The following is a 14,729-nucleotide window of genomic DNA, read 5'->3' on the forward strand; positions in this document are numbered from 1 at the left end:
GCTGGTGAAATAAAAAGGAACTTGTTTTTTCTTCCACACTAATTAGACTTTAATTTTCACCCTAAATTTTACAGACTTTAATTTTAAGAAAATAACGTGAATAACTATGTTGGGGTTTTGGTCTTTTTTCTGATTACCAAATAACACTGAACCAGGGCGCCTGAGTAGCTCACTTGGTTGAGTGTCTGACTTCTGCTCAGGTCATGATCTCACGGTTTATGAGTTCAAGTCTCGCTTCAGGCTCTCTGCTGTCAACACAGAGCCTGCTTCAGATCCTTTGTCTCCATCTTGCTGTCCCTCCCCCACTGGCTCTCTCTCTCTCTCTTTCTCTTTCTCTCTCTCTCAGAGTAAGTAAATAGACTTAAAAAAAACCCAACTTACACAATATGAAAAAATGAAATACAACAGACCTTTGTATGAAGTTCACTGACTTGACAGGCTGTGGGCGCTCAGATAGAAAGGGGTTCACATTCTAGAATGCATCTGTTCTTTGCTGAGTGACCCAGGGCAAGGGACTTTGCTGAGCCTCCATTTTTCCAGCTGTAAAGTGGGCATAACAGTACTATCTCTCTCAGTGATTTTATGAGGATTTTGTGAGGCAAGGCAGGTAAAACTTGCAACACATCGTCTGGCACTGGGGGCCTCTCGGTGAAATGGTTACTATTAGTGTGCTAGAAAAGTTCCCAAAAGTGATGGAGAAAATGGCCTAATGACATGCCCATATGGCCGGAGCCACTGTGCCATCTGCTTTCCAAAAGCCCTGCTTTCCTTTTCATTTCTTTTAATAAAGGGAGCGTGAGGGTCCAGCATGGCTTTTCAAAGAAAAATGCAAATTTTCCTCACATAGTGGGTGGAAAAGACCATAGTGGAATTGCAGTTGATGAGAAACCAACCTTTAATTAGTTGGGGGTCAGGGCCCAGTGAAGAGCAGGCCTCCATTCCCCTCTCTCCATGTTAAATAAAACCCAGCCTGGACCAGGGAGCCTATGAAGGAAAAGTCTTGAAAATCCTTGGCCCGTTTTGCCTTTTCTGTCCAGCAGAGGGCAGTGAAAGGTGTTCTAGCCAATTACTCTGCCCACCTGCCTCGCTTATTAATCAGAAACCTCATTTAATCACTTTGCATACATGAGAGGAAATTCATCCCCCTGGCCCCCCATGATTAGAGTTATGTCAGAGGCTTTTTCAGAAAGCCCATTTGGGATGGATGTGAGGACTGGAAATAAAAGCCATTTTGCCGCGCGGCACTGCCGTTGGCTGTGATGACTGGACAGGGTTGTACAGGCGCTAACAGTGCCTTCCTGTGAAGCAGCTCGTATGCCCTCGCCAGGCCGGGTGATTTTGGAGGGCGGGCAGCCGGGGTCACGGCAGAGAATGTAAATCACTGCCCACTGCGCTGCGCACGGCTGGCCTGGGAGGGCGGGGAGGGGGAGCAAGGGCAGGGACCCCGCCCAGGCCAGCCGCACGGCCCGAGAGGGCTGCCTGGGATAAGTTTGTCCCGTGGGCTCTTTGGGATATCCTTCTACTAAAAGATTACTCTTTGTTTAACTGAAATTCAAATTTAATTGGGCAACCTGCGTTTTCATTTGCTAAATCTGGTGATCCCAGGCCTTGAGCAAATTTCTCAACTTCTCTGAGCCTGAGTTTCCTGGACGTAAAGTGGAATAACAGTAAAATCAGCCCCAGAGGGCAGTATGAAGTGAAGGTTTTACGACCTTCGGAGTCCAGAGCCTGACGTATAATTAGCTGTTTGATAGACTTCTGGTCCACACTGCAGTGCGTTAACACACTCACGTTTTCCTCCATTTCAGCTATCTCGTCACGGGTGACGTCAGAGGTAACATTAAGTTCTACGATCACACCCTGTCCATTGTTAACTGGTACAGCCACTTCAAACTGAGCTCCATAAGGACCCTGTCCTTTTCAAAGACCCCAGCAGCTCCACCCACCGAAAAATCAAACTATCCTCAGGACTGCACTCTAAAAGGCGACCTTTTTATCCTAAGGTAAGTTGTGAATGGATCTAGTCATTTGAGGACCCCCAAAAATGATTGGTGTCTTGTGGTTGGCAGGCGGCGGGATGGTCACTTTGTTCCTGGGCTGTGCGATAGGACAGGACTTCTCAGTCCTTCACGGGCTTGCAGGTGGGTCTCCAGGGCTGCCTGTCGTCCCTATTTAATCATTTTTAAGAACGAGGCATTAGTTTCATATTAAGAATCTTTAGCGACCGGAAGCTGGAAAGGGCTTATCCCTGAGCTCTGAGCTCTGTTGTGCTTGGTGTCTCTCCTCCAGGCTGAGTTTGCCCTAGCGCTGCGGTGAAAGGCATTTGATAATTAATAGCCATAACATTTCGAGACTGAATTATCTGCGAGTCTGCTTAATTACCCTTGCCGGGTTTGCAGGCACATCTGTATGTGTGCACCACACTCCATATTTGCATACACAAATGAATATTTGCATGTGCAGATTGGCTAATTGTACAACTGACTGTCCATCTGCATACTTAATGAGTCAATTTACATGTAGAAATGTGGGCTTTTTCACTTGCAAATGGAAGCTGTTGGGTATTGGTAGTATATTTTTGGAGATGGTGGGTTAATAATGTCACTAAATTACAGACGACAGAGGCGTTTCATGTGCAATTAGGAGCAGAGTAGCTGGCGCGCGTGCTCCCTGCAAACACTGACGCCGCCTGGCCTCTCTTTGGCAAACAGGAACCTTGTCATCGGCGCATCTGACGCCACCATGTACCACTTGACGGCAGATGGGACCAAACTTGAGAAGTTGTTCGTGGAGCCCCAGGATGCCATCTGTGCCATCTCCTGCCACCCATATCAACCCCTCCTCGCCATTGGCAGTTTCTGCGGGATGATCAAAGTGTGGGATTACGAGAAGAAAAGATACCTTTTCAGCAGGGTCTTTGAGAAGGGGCTTGGCATCCAGAGTCTAACTTATAACCCTGAAGGTGCTTTCATCAGCCGCGCTTAGTCTCCAAATTAAACACAGACCCAAATGGCCACAGCCCTTGGCTGCCCCTCCCCCCCAGCAGGCCAGATGGCACGCGCTGTCCCTGCAGCGCTCTGTACCCAGTGGTCTCTGGGCCCTGGTCCCAGAGCCTCATGCTTGTCAGTCTGTCTCTCCATCCAGGGTCCTTGTCCGTCACGTTCACTGCTGTCTCCTCAGCACCTAGAACGAGGCCTGGCCTGAAGTCCATGTTTCTTGAATGAATGAAGTCCTTTTCCAGCATTGTCCTCCGGCTTGTGATTTCAGGAGACCTTCTTGGAGCTGGCTTCACCGAGGGGACAGTTTATATCCTTGATGCAATGTCCTTAGAAAACCAAATCCCAGAGCCTTTCCGGTATTCCAGAACCAGCGTGACCCACATCAGCTTCTCCCATGACTCCCAGTACATGGCAACAGCCGTAAGTGTCTCCACTGCATGCCGTCCGGGGGTCTCACGGCCTTGTTTACGACCAGAAGGGAGAGAGGGCTGTGGGGCAGGGGGCAGGGCTGGGGAGTGACTGCAGATGGCTCGGGGTTCTTTGTGGGGTCATGAAAATGCTCTAAAATTGTGGCACGGGGCAGCGCTCTGTGAGTACACGGAAAACCACGGAGTTGCACCCTTCAAAGGTGTGGCTTATGCGGAGCGTGACTGGCCTCTCCACAAAGCCGGTCTAAAGTGGGGGGGGAGACTCTTGCTCGAAAATGAGACTAGGCCTCTGGACCCGCGGACTGGGACTCGGCCATCCCGACGGCTCATTTTGGTGTGTTGGACTCCAGACCCCTTTCTCGGCATCTATTCTTTCATCTTTCCCTTTGATTTTTGACAAGGTGACATTCTCATTCATCTCCAAGCACAGTCTTCCGCTGGTGCTTTGGATTCTGTTCCTTCCCTCTGTGAATAGGGCTCTTACGCTCAGTAAAGATTTCCCGAGACCTTTCACCTCGCCCTTCCTGCCAGCTCTCCTGTCTGCAGTGTGCAAGTCTTGCCTCGTGTGGGGTGAGAGGGAAGAGCCACCATGTCCCCAGTGCTCTCCCACCCCTGCCTCTGTGCCCGGCTCCTGCTTCTCTGGCCCACGTGCTCCCCGCCTGCCAGTGTGGCCCCAGGCCGAGCCCACAGGCCCCTGCGGCACCTGACTCTGGCGTCCCCTTCCCTTCAGGCTGGTCTCACACACTCTCCTGCCCAGTTCACCCTCGACCGTGATACTGTTTAGAACTTACATCTTTTTAGTCTTATGTAGCTGGATACAGAGAAGGGAGGGCAAAGGCAAAAGAGTCAGGGTCTGTTTTCCACACAGAACGAGGCAGGGACCAGAACGAGGGGTTAAGGCCCCGGTGTCAGTGTCTCCCTCCCCCACAATTCCCTTTGTGGGTTATCTACTTTGAACCTTAATTTTTTCATCTGTAAACGGGGTGTTATTTTTATTACTTGCTCTGTAGACTAAAATTTATTTTTGGATAACAGTATTTTTTTATTATTTTTTTAGAGATAGAGTGCACACATGAGTGGGGGGAGGGGCAGAGGAACAGGGGGAGGGAGAGAGAGAACCTCAAGCAGGCCCCATGCTGTCATCACAGAGCCCAACACGGGGCTCAATCTCACAACCCTAGGATCACGACCTGAGCTCACATCAGAAGCTGAATGCTCAACCAACAGAGCCATCCAGATGTCTCTTGGATAAAATATTCTAACAGCAACATTAGTATGAAAAACATGACAATGATTTTTAAGTTACAAAACCTAAAAAGGAATGACTTGTACTCCTCTGGTCCTATTCAGGATGTACTGTTTACTGTGTCTGTTTACACGGTGGTGGTCAGAGATGGACACAGGGTCTGGGAGTACCTGGCAAGACTTCGTTCTCATCGGAAAAGCATTTGCAGTCTCCTGTTTGGAGTTCATCTGGACAGCAATGAGCCGAGACTGATGAGCCTTGGGAAAGACAGACTCCTGGTGAGCCATTCAGTGTCTGTCTACCTCCCCGTTGGGACTGTGTGTATGTCGTTTTCCTTGTGTCCCTGGCGTCTGGCGTAGTGCTGGGCCCACAGTGTGTGTTGGAGAAAATGATGAACACAACGTAGTAGCATAAACATCCCTGGGTCAACGCTTGGTCTCAAGGAGGTGCGAAAGCAATGCTCCTTCAGTAGAAACTGCATTTGGAATGCTGGATCTGGATTCTGTCCCAGGCTATCGACCTGCGGCCCATCCTCTCCCATGATACTAGGCAGTGGCTGCAGCTCCCGGTCAGCCACGTGGTCAGGAGGGTCAACAGGCGGTACACAGACAGCCACCTGCACCCACAAGGCATCCGGTTTGTCATTTTCAGTGCAGGATTCAGTCAATTACATGCAATAGTCAACACCTCTTTATAGAACAGGCTTTGTGGTAGATGACTGTGCCCACCCAGAGGCTCGCATCTGTGTTCTGAGCACGTGTGAGGAGGGCCAGACTAAGCTGTGGAGTTCACTAGGGTAGGTGTGTTAAATGCATTTTTGACTTACAGTAGGATGGGATGTGACCCCCATCGTGAGTCAAAGAAAATCTGTTTCTATCTTAACTTTCTTCCTCGCTCCCTCTCTTTCTTCCATCCCCTTATCTCCTTTATTATGGCCACCCATCCATTCATTCATCCTACTCTGGCCACCAAAATCTACCTATGGGTGAAATCCAGCAAGCTGCTAATTTATGATGGCCAAGTGCTGAGATTTAGGTATGAATTCATTCCTACCCTCAAAGAGTTCCCAAGGGAATGGTAAGAGGGACAGTATAACATAACTGTGAGAGGTCAGGTTTTGGAGTCAGTTGGAACCTAAATTTGAATCCTCACTCTACCACTTCTTAGCTTAGACCTTGGGCAAACCACTGAACCTCTCTGAAAAGGTCTTCTAATCTCTAAAATGGATACAACGGTATGACTTGCCAGGGGAGTCATGAGTGTCAAATGGTATGTTTTTAGAATGCTCAGCTCACCGTCCTTGCTCATAAGGAATGCTCCACAATAGCAGCTTATCAGGAGTGAGGGTCCGGGCGAGTCTTCTCTTCGGAGGCCCAGTGTTGTCTCCCCCAGGGTAAGACTGTCGGCTGACTTCCTTTGGCTCAGTCCTCATGTGTGTGCATCTGGGAACCTCTGCAGATCGAGTATAATCTTCTTGAGAGCTCCAAGGACCGCCTGGAAGTGCTGGACATCCACCGGACCGATCAGCACCACTATCCCACCTGCATGGTCTGGTACCCCCCGCTCACCAGGGAGCTCTTCCTGCTCATTTGCACCAGTGACTATAAAGTGAAACTTTTTAATTCTACCACGAAAATGTGCAGGTAAGCCACAGGAGGCTCTCACCGATGTGATGCAGATGTCAGTTTCCCCAGCCCATGTCCTGTCCCAGCCCCTGGACCCGTGAGCAGCTTGGCTACCTGTACTCACACTCACTCTGCAGAGGAGGAAAGCAAGGCAGGGAGAAGTTGAGAAACTCTCACCCAGGGCCACGTGGCTGGGAAGTTGCCAGAGGCGGGATGCAAATCCAGAGCCCTTGTTTCTGAGCCCAGCCCTGCGCAGAGGTGAGGGACCCAGAGCTCAGTGCTTAAGACTCAGTGAAGGAACCCGAGAAGAAGTTGAGGCTTCATAAACTCTCCTATCATCCCTCGTGGATAAAAACAGATATTTTCACTTGGATGCTACCAATTGTGTGATTTTTTTAAAAAGATATTATTTTTTAAGTAATATCCACACCCAATGTAGGGCTCAAACTCACAACCCCAAGATCAAGAATCACATAGTCTGCCGAATGAGCCAGCCAGGTGCTCCTACTTGTGCAATTTTTTTTTGCTCTTGGTTTTTAAAGGAGTTTTTAAGTTTACCTGATGGCATTTGTGTTCACGCAGTATCTACCCCACCCTTCCTTGTGCCGGGTTCTGTCCGTGGTGCTGAAGGTGGAGATGCAAACACCATGGTTCCTGCCACCATGGGATTTGCATCTTGGAGGGGGAGTGAAGTTCATGGGAGTTCTGGGCTAGGCTGGAGGTCCACATTTGAGGTCAGGATCACATGGTGCTTTAAAGCCATGAGATGAGAGAAGATTCCAGAAGGGAAAAGTGTATAGAGGAGCAGCTGAAGGACCAACCCCAGGGCATCTTCAAAGCTCAGCCTCTCAGAGCAGCAGCCTCTCCATCCTGAAGTAGGTCTACATCTGTGCTTGGTCCTTGTGCTGCTAGGCCCGGCTCCCAGAGCTCTCTCCTCCGACGGATACAGATGAGGGTGCACCGCCCCGCACTCATCGTCAGCAACCTGCCCACGCACTATCCCACCGAGGGTCTGAGGCAGCAGAACCTGCTGCTCAGGACAGGATGAGTCTTAATCCTTGAACCTAGTTCTGACTCTGTCCTCTACTTGGAATTCCTCGGCCCCAGTGCAGCCCTGGCTTTGGGATCCCGCCTGGTCAGCCCTGGAGGGCATCCCCTCTCTGCCTGAGGTTTGGCTGCCTTGTGGTACGGCTGGAAAGAGCAGAGGCACAGAGGCTGGGGACACTGAGGTGAGAATTCATTAGTGACGTCACTTGGGAGAAGGAAGTGAGAAAACTGGCCAATAGCAGCTGGCCCCGTGCTTGAGGGAGATCATCGTTTTGAAATGTTTCTCAGTAAGATAGGTCCTCCAAGATCTCCTCCTCCTCCTCCTCCTCCCCTTCCACCTCTTCCTCCTCCTTCTCCTTTTTCTTCTCCTTTTCCTCTTTCTCTTCCTCCTCCTTCTTATTCCTTTTTTAAACATTTGTTTCCAGAAGGGTATAAGGAAAAATGACTGAGCAATGGCTATGTCATGTGGCATGAATAGGAAAGAAATCCAGCACAATTTTTTAAATATTAAAACACTGGAAAGGAGACATTTGAAAGGTATATGGCAAAAGGATTTTAGGACGGTCTTGGAATCTTCATTCATCATCTTTAATGGAAACAAATCTTTTGGACATGGACTATCCCATAGATATGCAAGTCCTGAGGAGATCTGACTTTGCCGGGCAGATTGGGGATGGAGGGCCCCAGGCTCGAAGTTTCTGTTAAGCAGAGACGTAGAGCCACACAGTTAGGAGTTTCTGCCATTGACAATCAATTGAAAATTAGCATAAGGCATCTTTATTTTTTATTTAGGATTTTCTTTTCATAAAGCATCTTTTATTATTTTTTTCAGAGAGACAGTATGAGTGGAGGAAGGGGAGAGGGAAAGGAGAGAGAGAGAATGTCTAGCAGGCTTTATGCTGAGCATGGAGCCCAAAGTGGGACTTGATCTCACGACCCCACGACCTGAGCTGACCTGAGCTGAAATTGAGTCAGACATTTAACCAGCCGAGCCACCCAGGTGTCCCTTAAGAAATAATTTATCAAAGTGAAATTCAATAACACAAAACATGAAAACTAGAGATGCCTGGGTGGCTCAATCGGTTCAGTGTTCGACTTCAGTTCAGGTCATGATCTCATCGTTTGTGGGTTCGAATCCCATGTTGGGTTCTGTGCTGGCAGCTCAGAGCCTGGAGCCTGCTTCAGATTCTGTGTCTCCTTCTCTCTGCCCCTCACCCACTTACGCTCTCTCGCTCTCTCTCTCTCTAAAAAATAAATAAACATTAAAAAACATAAATACTAACCATTTTATTTTTTAAATATTTATTTGTTTTTGAGAGACAGAGCGAGAGAGCAAGCACACAAGCAGGAGAGGGGCAGAGAGAGAAAGGGAGACAGAGAATCTGGAGTGGGTAAGAAGTGCCTTTTCATGATAAATCCAAAACAACTTTAAAATGCATTTAAAAATATTTAGACCTTGAAAAGGCAGTTTGCAGAAAAAAGCCAATAAACCTATGAGCAGATGTTCGCTAGTGTATCAAAGATGTAAATGAAAGCCAGGCATCATTTTTCATGAGCCAGATTAGCAAAGAAGAGATGACCAACAGTGCACAGTGTTGGCAAGGGTGTAGGGGGCGGCACTCTCACTGCATGCTGGGGAGATGTGGAAACGGGGGGACACTTTGGGAGAGCACTTGTTACCCACCGTTAATTTGCATCGTGTCATCTGATGTCTAGGAATGTAGCCCACAGATGTCCTCACACAGTATGCTAAAACATAAATAAAAGGATGTTTTGCTTGAAAATATTTTCAAAAGTGGAAACAATCCAGATGTCCGTTAATAGGGGATTAGTTAAATGATGGCTTGTCACTACACTGAAACCTGATACTGCTTGTAGGAGAGAAAAAAAGAGGGGTAGCTGGGTGGCTGGGTTAAGAATCCAACTGTTGATCTCAGCTCAGGTTTTCAGCTCAGGTCTTGATCTCAAGGTCGTGAGTTCAAGCCCTTGCACTGGGTGTGAAGGCTACTTAAAAAAAAGAAAGAAAGAAAAAGCTTTCTATGTGGTATCATGGAAATATCTCTATGACATCCTATATTTTCATATGCAGTGGTGTTTCTATAATTTATATAATTTTCACATAAAATTATGGTTCTATAGGTTAGAATATATAAAAGAAATTCTCAATTCCCAGACACCAAACTCTTACCACGATTATCTTGAGATGAAAGAGGGCAGCCACGTGGGGATGTAGGTAGATTGTCTATCTTATGCATGTCTAAATGCGTGTCATTGTTTACAACGAATATGTAATACTTTTTTAATCAGAAGCAAAAGACACTAACTTTATGAAATTGTCAGATGTGTTTGACAATGATGACGGTTACTCAGCTCCTACTATGTGCCAGAAATGGTCCCAAGTGCTTTATGTACATTAACGTGCTTCATGTGTACCTCCTGGGGCAGGCGCTGTCATTCTCATTGTCCCCATTTACTGTTGACGAAGTGGAGGCACCGGAGGCTGAATAGTTTGACCTTTTTTTTTTCTTGCTTAATTTAAAATAAGATCTGTTTTACATCATAAAATATACCCCTTTGCAGTGGTTTTAACTATATTCACTAAGTCGGGCAACCATAACCACTGTCTAATTCAAGAGCATTTGTATCACCCCAAAAGCAAACCCCGTACCCATTCGCAGCCACACCCCTCTCCCCCTCCCCCCGCCCCGTACCTTCCTTCCTTCCTTCTCTGACTCCCACCCCATCCCTGACAGCCACCAATCTGCGTTCTGTCTCTGTGCATTTATCTATTCTGGATATTTCATGGAATCATACACTGTGTGATGTTTTGTGTCTGGCTTCTTTCACTCAGCGTCCTGTTTTCAGGACTCATCTGTGGTGTGGCATGTTTCAGTCTTCCCTTTCATGGCCGAATAATACTCCATTATATAGATGTACCCCATTTGGGGGTGGCTGGGTGGCTTGGTCAGTTAAGTGTCAAGTCAGCTCAAGTCATGATCTCTCAGTTCGTGAGCTCAAGTCCTGCATCAGGCTCTGTGCTCACAGCTCAGAGCCTGGAGCCTGCTTCCAATTCTGTCTCTGTCTCTCTCTGACCCTCCCCTGGTCATGCTGTATCTCTCTTTCAAAAATAAATAAATATTTAAAAAAAAGATCTACCCCATCTGTCTATCCACTCACCCATTGGTGAACATTGGCATTGTCTCTGTGTTGGGCTCTTATGAACATTTGTGTATAGGTTTCCATGCAGATACGTGTTCATTTCTCATGGGACCTGGGGGTGGCATTGCCAGGTCACATGGTAACTGTTTAACCATGATGACAAACTGCCAGACTGGTTACCGAAGCAGTGCCACCCGCCCACATTCCCACAGGCAGCGTTTGACAGCCCATGTCCTGCACGTGGGGTTTAAATCAGTTTGCTCATAGCCATGGTCTCCCCGCCTCTGTCCGCTCAGGGATACTTGGGAGAGGTCCTCGGACATCCCTACACAGGGTGACTTGTGGCGAACCAGCATGTGGCCTCAGGTGGACATTTAGCATTTCTGACATTTCACTTAAGTCTCCATGTATATGAACTTGACCAGGGATCATCCAACCTGATCCCTCTGCCCAGCCCCCCCCCCACCCCCGCACAGCATCCTGCAGCCTAGCCAGCATCTGCCCTCACAACTGGCCCTTGCCCCCCTGCTCAGCTCACCACCCTCCCCCTCCAGCTCCTTTTCCCCCGACATTTTACTTCTGCAGTTTTCCAACAACAGGCCATCTTCCATGTTCTTGCATCACCCACTTTTGCTGCCTGTTCTGTCACCTCCATATTCTCTACCTTTCCAGCTCAGCATTGCACACCCAGCTCCCAGGTCTCCTTCCTCAGAGCTTTCTCGGAGTCCTGACCCTGCTTGTTCCCACACCTCTGTCCTCACAGTACTCCCGCGCCTGTCATCCCTGCCCCGCCGTGAGCTCACATCGGTGTCCCGAGCACCTCACACAGTGCCCGGCACAGAAAGTCCTTAAGAAGGACTGTTTAATGGGTTTGTACTTCGTTTGTTCAGTGCACATACATGGAGTGTATACTGTCCCCACCAGACATGGTCTGGGTAGGGGGGACACAGGGAGAAAACACATCTAAACAACAAAGGGCTTATAATAAGATTGCAATAACTACTCACCTCACAGGGGTAGATCCAGGTTTTGTGGGATGTGAAGTGTGTTTGGATTTGTGGGCCCTGTTAAAAAAATAAAATAAAGCACATCAGGACTCCTCCTAGGCCTCAGAAGATGCCCGTGTGAGGCAGGGTCCTAGAGCTCCCGTTTTGCTTCCTTCGGGGAAAGTCCTCCTCCGGGCTCAGGGTCACATCCCATAACCTTGCCTCAGATCACATTCCTCACAGAGTCTGAGTGAAAGAAGTCTGACTGTTGCGGAGGTACAATTCATTCCGATTTGATTCACAGGGGGTTTTTTTGGAAGTCTCTGTGTTGCACTTGGGCCTGCGTGTCCACGCGTCTGGAGCAAGAGATGTCACCTGACCTCATTTCTCGGCCTGCCCCTGGGGGAGGGGTGTTTTCCTGCACCCCGCCAGTGCACGGCTCGTCCACCGCCGTTTTCACGTCCCTCGTTCCTGTGCACCTTCTCGGGGCGCAGTGCTCCCTTCGCTCAGCTGCCGGGGAGGGAAGTCAGAGCCTCCACCGCGGGAAGCACGCCACAGTCAGACCTTCCCCGGAGCGTTTACGGTGTGCGGCCGGCCCCCGCTATACGGCAGCTGTTAGCAGCGGTTGAGAGAGAGGTTCTTCGCTGAGTGACGGGACAGGAAATCCAGAATTTAAAATGAATACAGTATCAGGAAAAGTCAAGAAAACTACGTTCAGATTTGTGGAATTTAAAAAAAAATGTTTTTTCCCCCTTGCAGAAAGACCCTTCTTGGACCAGTTTACGGCTCTCCCATTGAGCAGGTCCAGATCCTCCCGGTGAAAAGCCCCTTGGACCTGCAGAAACGCTACATGGTGTTTATTAACAGAGACAAGGTATTCGCTGTTGCTCTCTGCCTCTGTGAGGTGACTCTGGGTTTTGAGGGGCACAGCCCCGAGCAGGATCAGACTCGAGGATGCTGGGTGTCATAGCCAAGCCCGTCACTTCGGTCCCCGTCAACAGTGATACTGAAATGTGCCATAAATGAGTGAAAATGCTTCTTAGGAGGCATTTTTTAACAGAGTTAACTGAATTTTCTGTACTGCCATGAGGCTACATGGTCACCAAAGGATTTTTTTCTTTACGATTTATTTACATGGAAAAACCTGATAAAGACATGCAAACTAGTTACACTTAGTTCTACATTTAATTAATCTATTGAAAAGCATAAAATCAGAGGATTCAGAATTAATCAGGAAAGCCTCTATATCTGACTCTGAAGACAAGTGTCTCTGCTAGGACATGGTGTCTCTCTCCTAAGAGACCGCCCCCACCCCACCCCCGGGGTCAGTGCCCGTGAGCCTCTGGCCACGTGAAGCGTGTAGCTCTCACACACTGAGGTGGTTCCAGACGCACACGTCCTTCTGGGAAACAGCACCAGAGGTGACATGTGACTGTGCCACGCCCTAGCCTGGGCCCCAGTTGTCTGAATCTGAATTTCCAATTACATATTCCTTCCTAGGTTGGACTTCAGATCTTACCAGTCGATGGCAATCCACATAAGACATCTGCTATTATATGCCATCCAAACGGGGTGGCTGGAGTGGCCCTTTCCCATGACGGGTGCTATGCATTCACGGCAGGAGGACAGGACCGATCGGTGGTGCAGTGGGAAATCAACTTAAGGTACGTGGTGAGGCAAGAACCCTACCCCACAAGGAAGGTGTCAAGTGTAGATGCTCTTTTCTTAATGTTCATTTATTTTTGAGAGACAGACAGACAGAGTGAGAGTAGGGAGGGGCACAGAGAGAACACAGAATCCTAAGCAAACTCCAGGCTCTGAACTGCCAGCACAGAGCCCAACGTGGGGCTCGAACTCACGAACTGTGATATCCTGACCTGAGCCGAAGCCGGATGCCTAACCAACTGAGCCCCCCAGGTGTCCCAAGACCCACTTTTCTTAACCAGTAACCGCAGGCGAGTGATAACCCCCAGAGGCCTGGCATTCAGGCTCCTCTCCATGACACCTGCCCATGCCGACGTGCACACAAAGGTGACTGCTCACTACTCTTTGCAGCAAAGGCAACCTGCTTTCACCTTGTTCAGTGTGGCCCCTGAACTGCTTCCCACTCTGTCATCTACAAATTCTCACCGGCTACAAAGATCTGCCCGAATCTCCCAAGCATGTGTAACAGAAATAGTAGGAGTCTTATTGGAAACATGTGTGTCCACTCTGCTCTCCTCACCCTCCTGCCCTGAGCCAAGACGCCCTGCCTTGGGCAAGGCTGGAGAAGCCCAGGCTGCGCCTCGGGGAGGACCCGCACTGTGAGGTCCAAGGGACGGGTTTGGGCGTGGAGCCCACTTTCTGCTGGCTGTGCGACCTAGGGCATGTTTCTTGACATCTCTGATCTTTAGATTCCTTGTCTGTGAAAGTGGGGTGGGGAAGGAGGGTAATAACAGGGACTTTAATAGGATCCCTGTAAGGATTGAGTAGGTTAATGTAGGGAAAGCATCGGCACAGAGCTAAGGGCTCAGTCCATTATTTCCTCTCCCCGTTCTTCCTTGTGAAGATCTTATTAAAGAGCCTTCCTGAAAAAGGGGGCAGGTACTACAGTACTCCTCTCATCCTCCCAAACTCACTGAGCTGCCACGGGGCAGAGCCAGGGCCCATCCCTGCACACCCTCTCCAGCCCCTGCCTCTCAGACGCGGCCCGGCAGCGGCCCCTTGAAGAGCTGGTACACACCAGCTCTTGAGGAATCCTACCTCCCTTCGGTTCGTGGCTCCCAGCGGAAGTGTAGCCTCTGCCGTCTTTCTTTTGTGGCAGACATCGAAGCTTCTTCTCTCAACCTGAACATGAGCAAAAGTAGCCAGGTAGGTCGGCTTTGGATCCTCGCTGGCTTCAGATTGCAGTTGCAACTCTGACCTTCACCTTCACCTCTGCCTTCACCCAAAAGAGCAGGTTGTGGGAATTTGGGAATTCAGAAGCTGGAGGTGAAAAGCGCTTCCTGATTGTGTGGCCGGTCCCTGGAACGGTGGGGGCAAGCCACACCCTGCTGAGAGAACACAGTCCCACGCGCCCCCCTTATCAGTTTTGTCTTCTTCTCAATAATCATGGTAGAGATTAAAGAAAGAAAAAAAGGCACCCACTTTCCAATGGCTTTCCTGGGCCTGGCCAGAGTCCAGGCTTCTGAGAATTTCAATTTAATCTGTTGTGGGGACAAAGGATCATTATAAGCTAATTAGCACTTCATTGCTGCTTC

General features: G+C 49.0%; 1 protein-coding gene across 2 annotated transcripts in view; it reads left to right on the plus strand.

Moving 5' to 3' along the window:
- The window catches only part of WDR66 (WD repeat domain 66), a 65,749-nt gene that overhangs the window by 26,580 nt on the left and 24,440 nt on the right, over positions 1-14,729 (plus strand). Inside the window, exons 9-16 of one of the 2 annotated variants that reach the window (XM_029922338.1) lie at positions 1,809-2,003; positions 2,070-2,141; positions 2,712-2,962; positions 3,268-3,419; positions 4,778-4,951; positions 6,132-6,316; positions 12,250-12,364; positions 12,991-13,154. In XM_029922338.1, the coding sequence (XP_029778198.1) occupies positions 1,809-2,003; positions 2,070-2,141; positions 2,712-2,962; positions 3,268-3,419; positions 4,778-4,951; positions 6,132-6,316; positions 12,250-12,364; positions 12,991-13,154 (1,308 nt within the window). The remainder of the gene's footprint in view (positions 1-1,808; positions 2,004-2,069; positions 2,142-2,711; positions 2,963-3,267; positions 3,420-4,777; positions 4,952-6,131; positions 6,317-12,249; positions 12,365-12,990; positions 13,155-14,729) is intronic. The other variant, XM_029922339.1, reaches the window with a different exon arrangement.

This window comes from Suricata suricatta, chromosome 14, assembly GCF_006229205.1.
Source record: "Suricata suricatta isolate VVHF042 chromosome 14, meerkat_22Aug2017_6uvM2_HiC, whole genome shotgun sequence".
NCBI lineage: Eukaryota > Metazoa > Chordata > Mammalia > Carnivora > Herpestidae > Suricata > Suricata suricatta.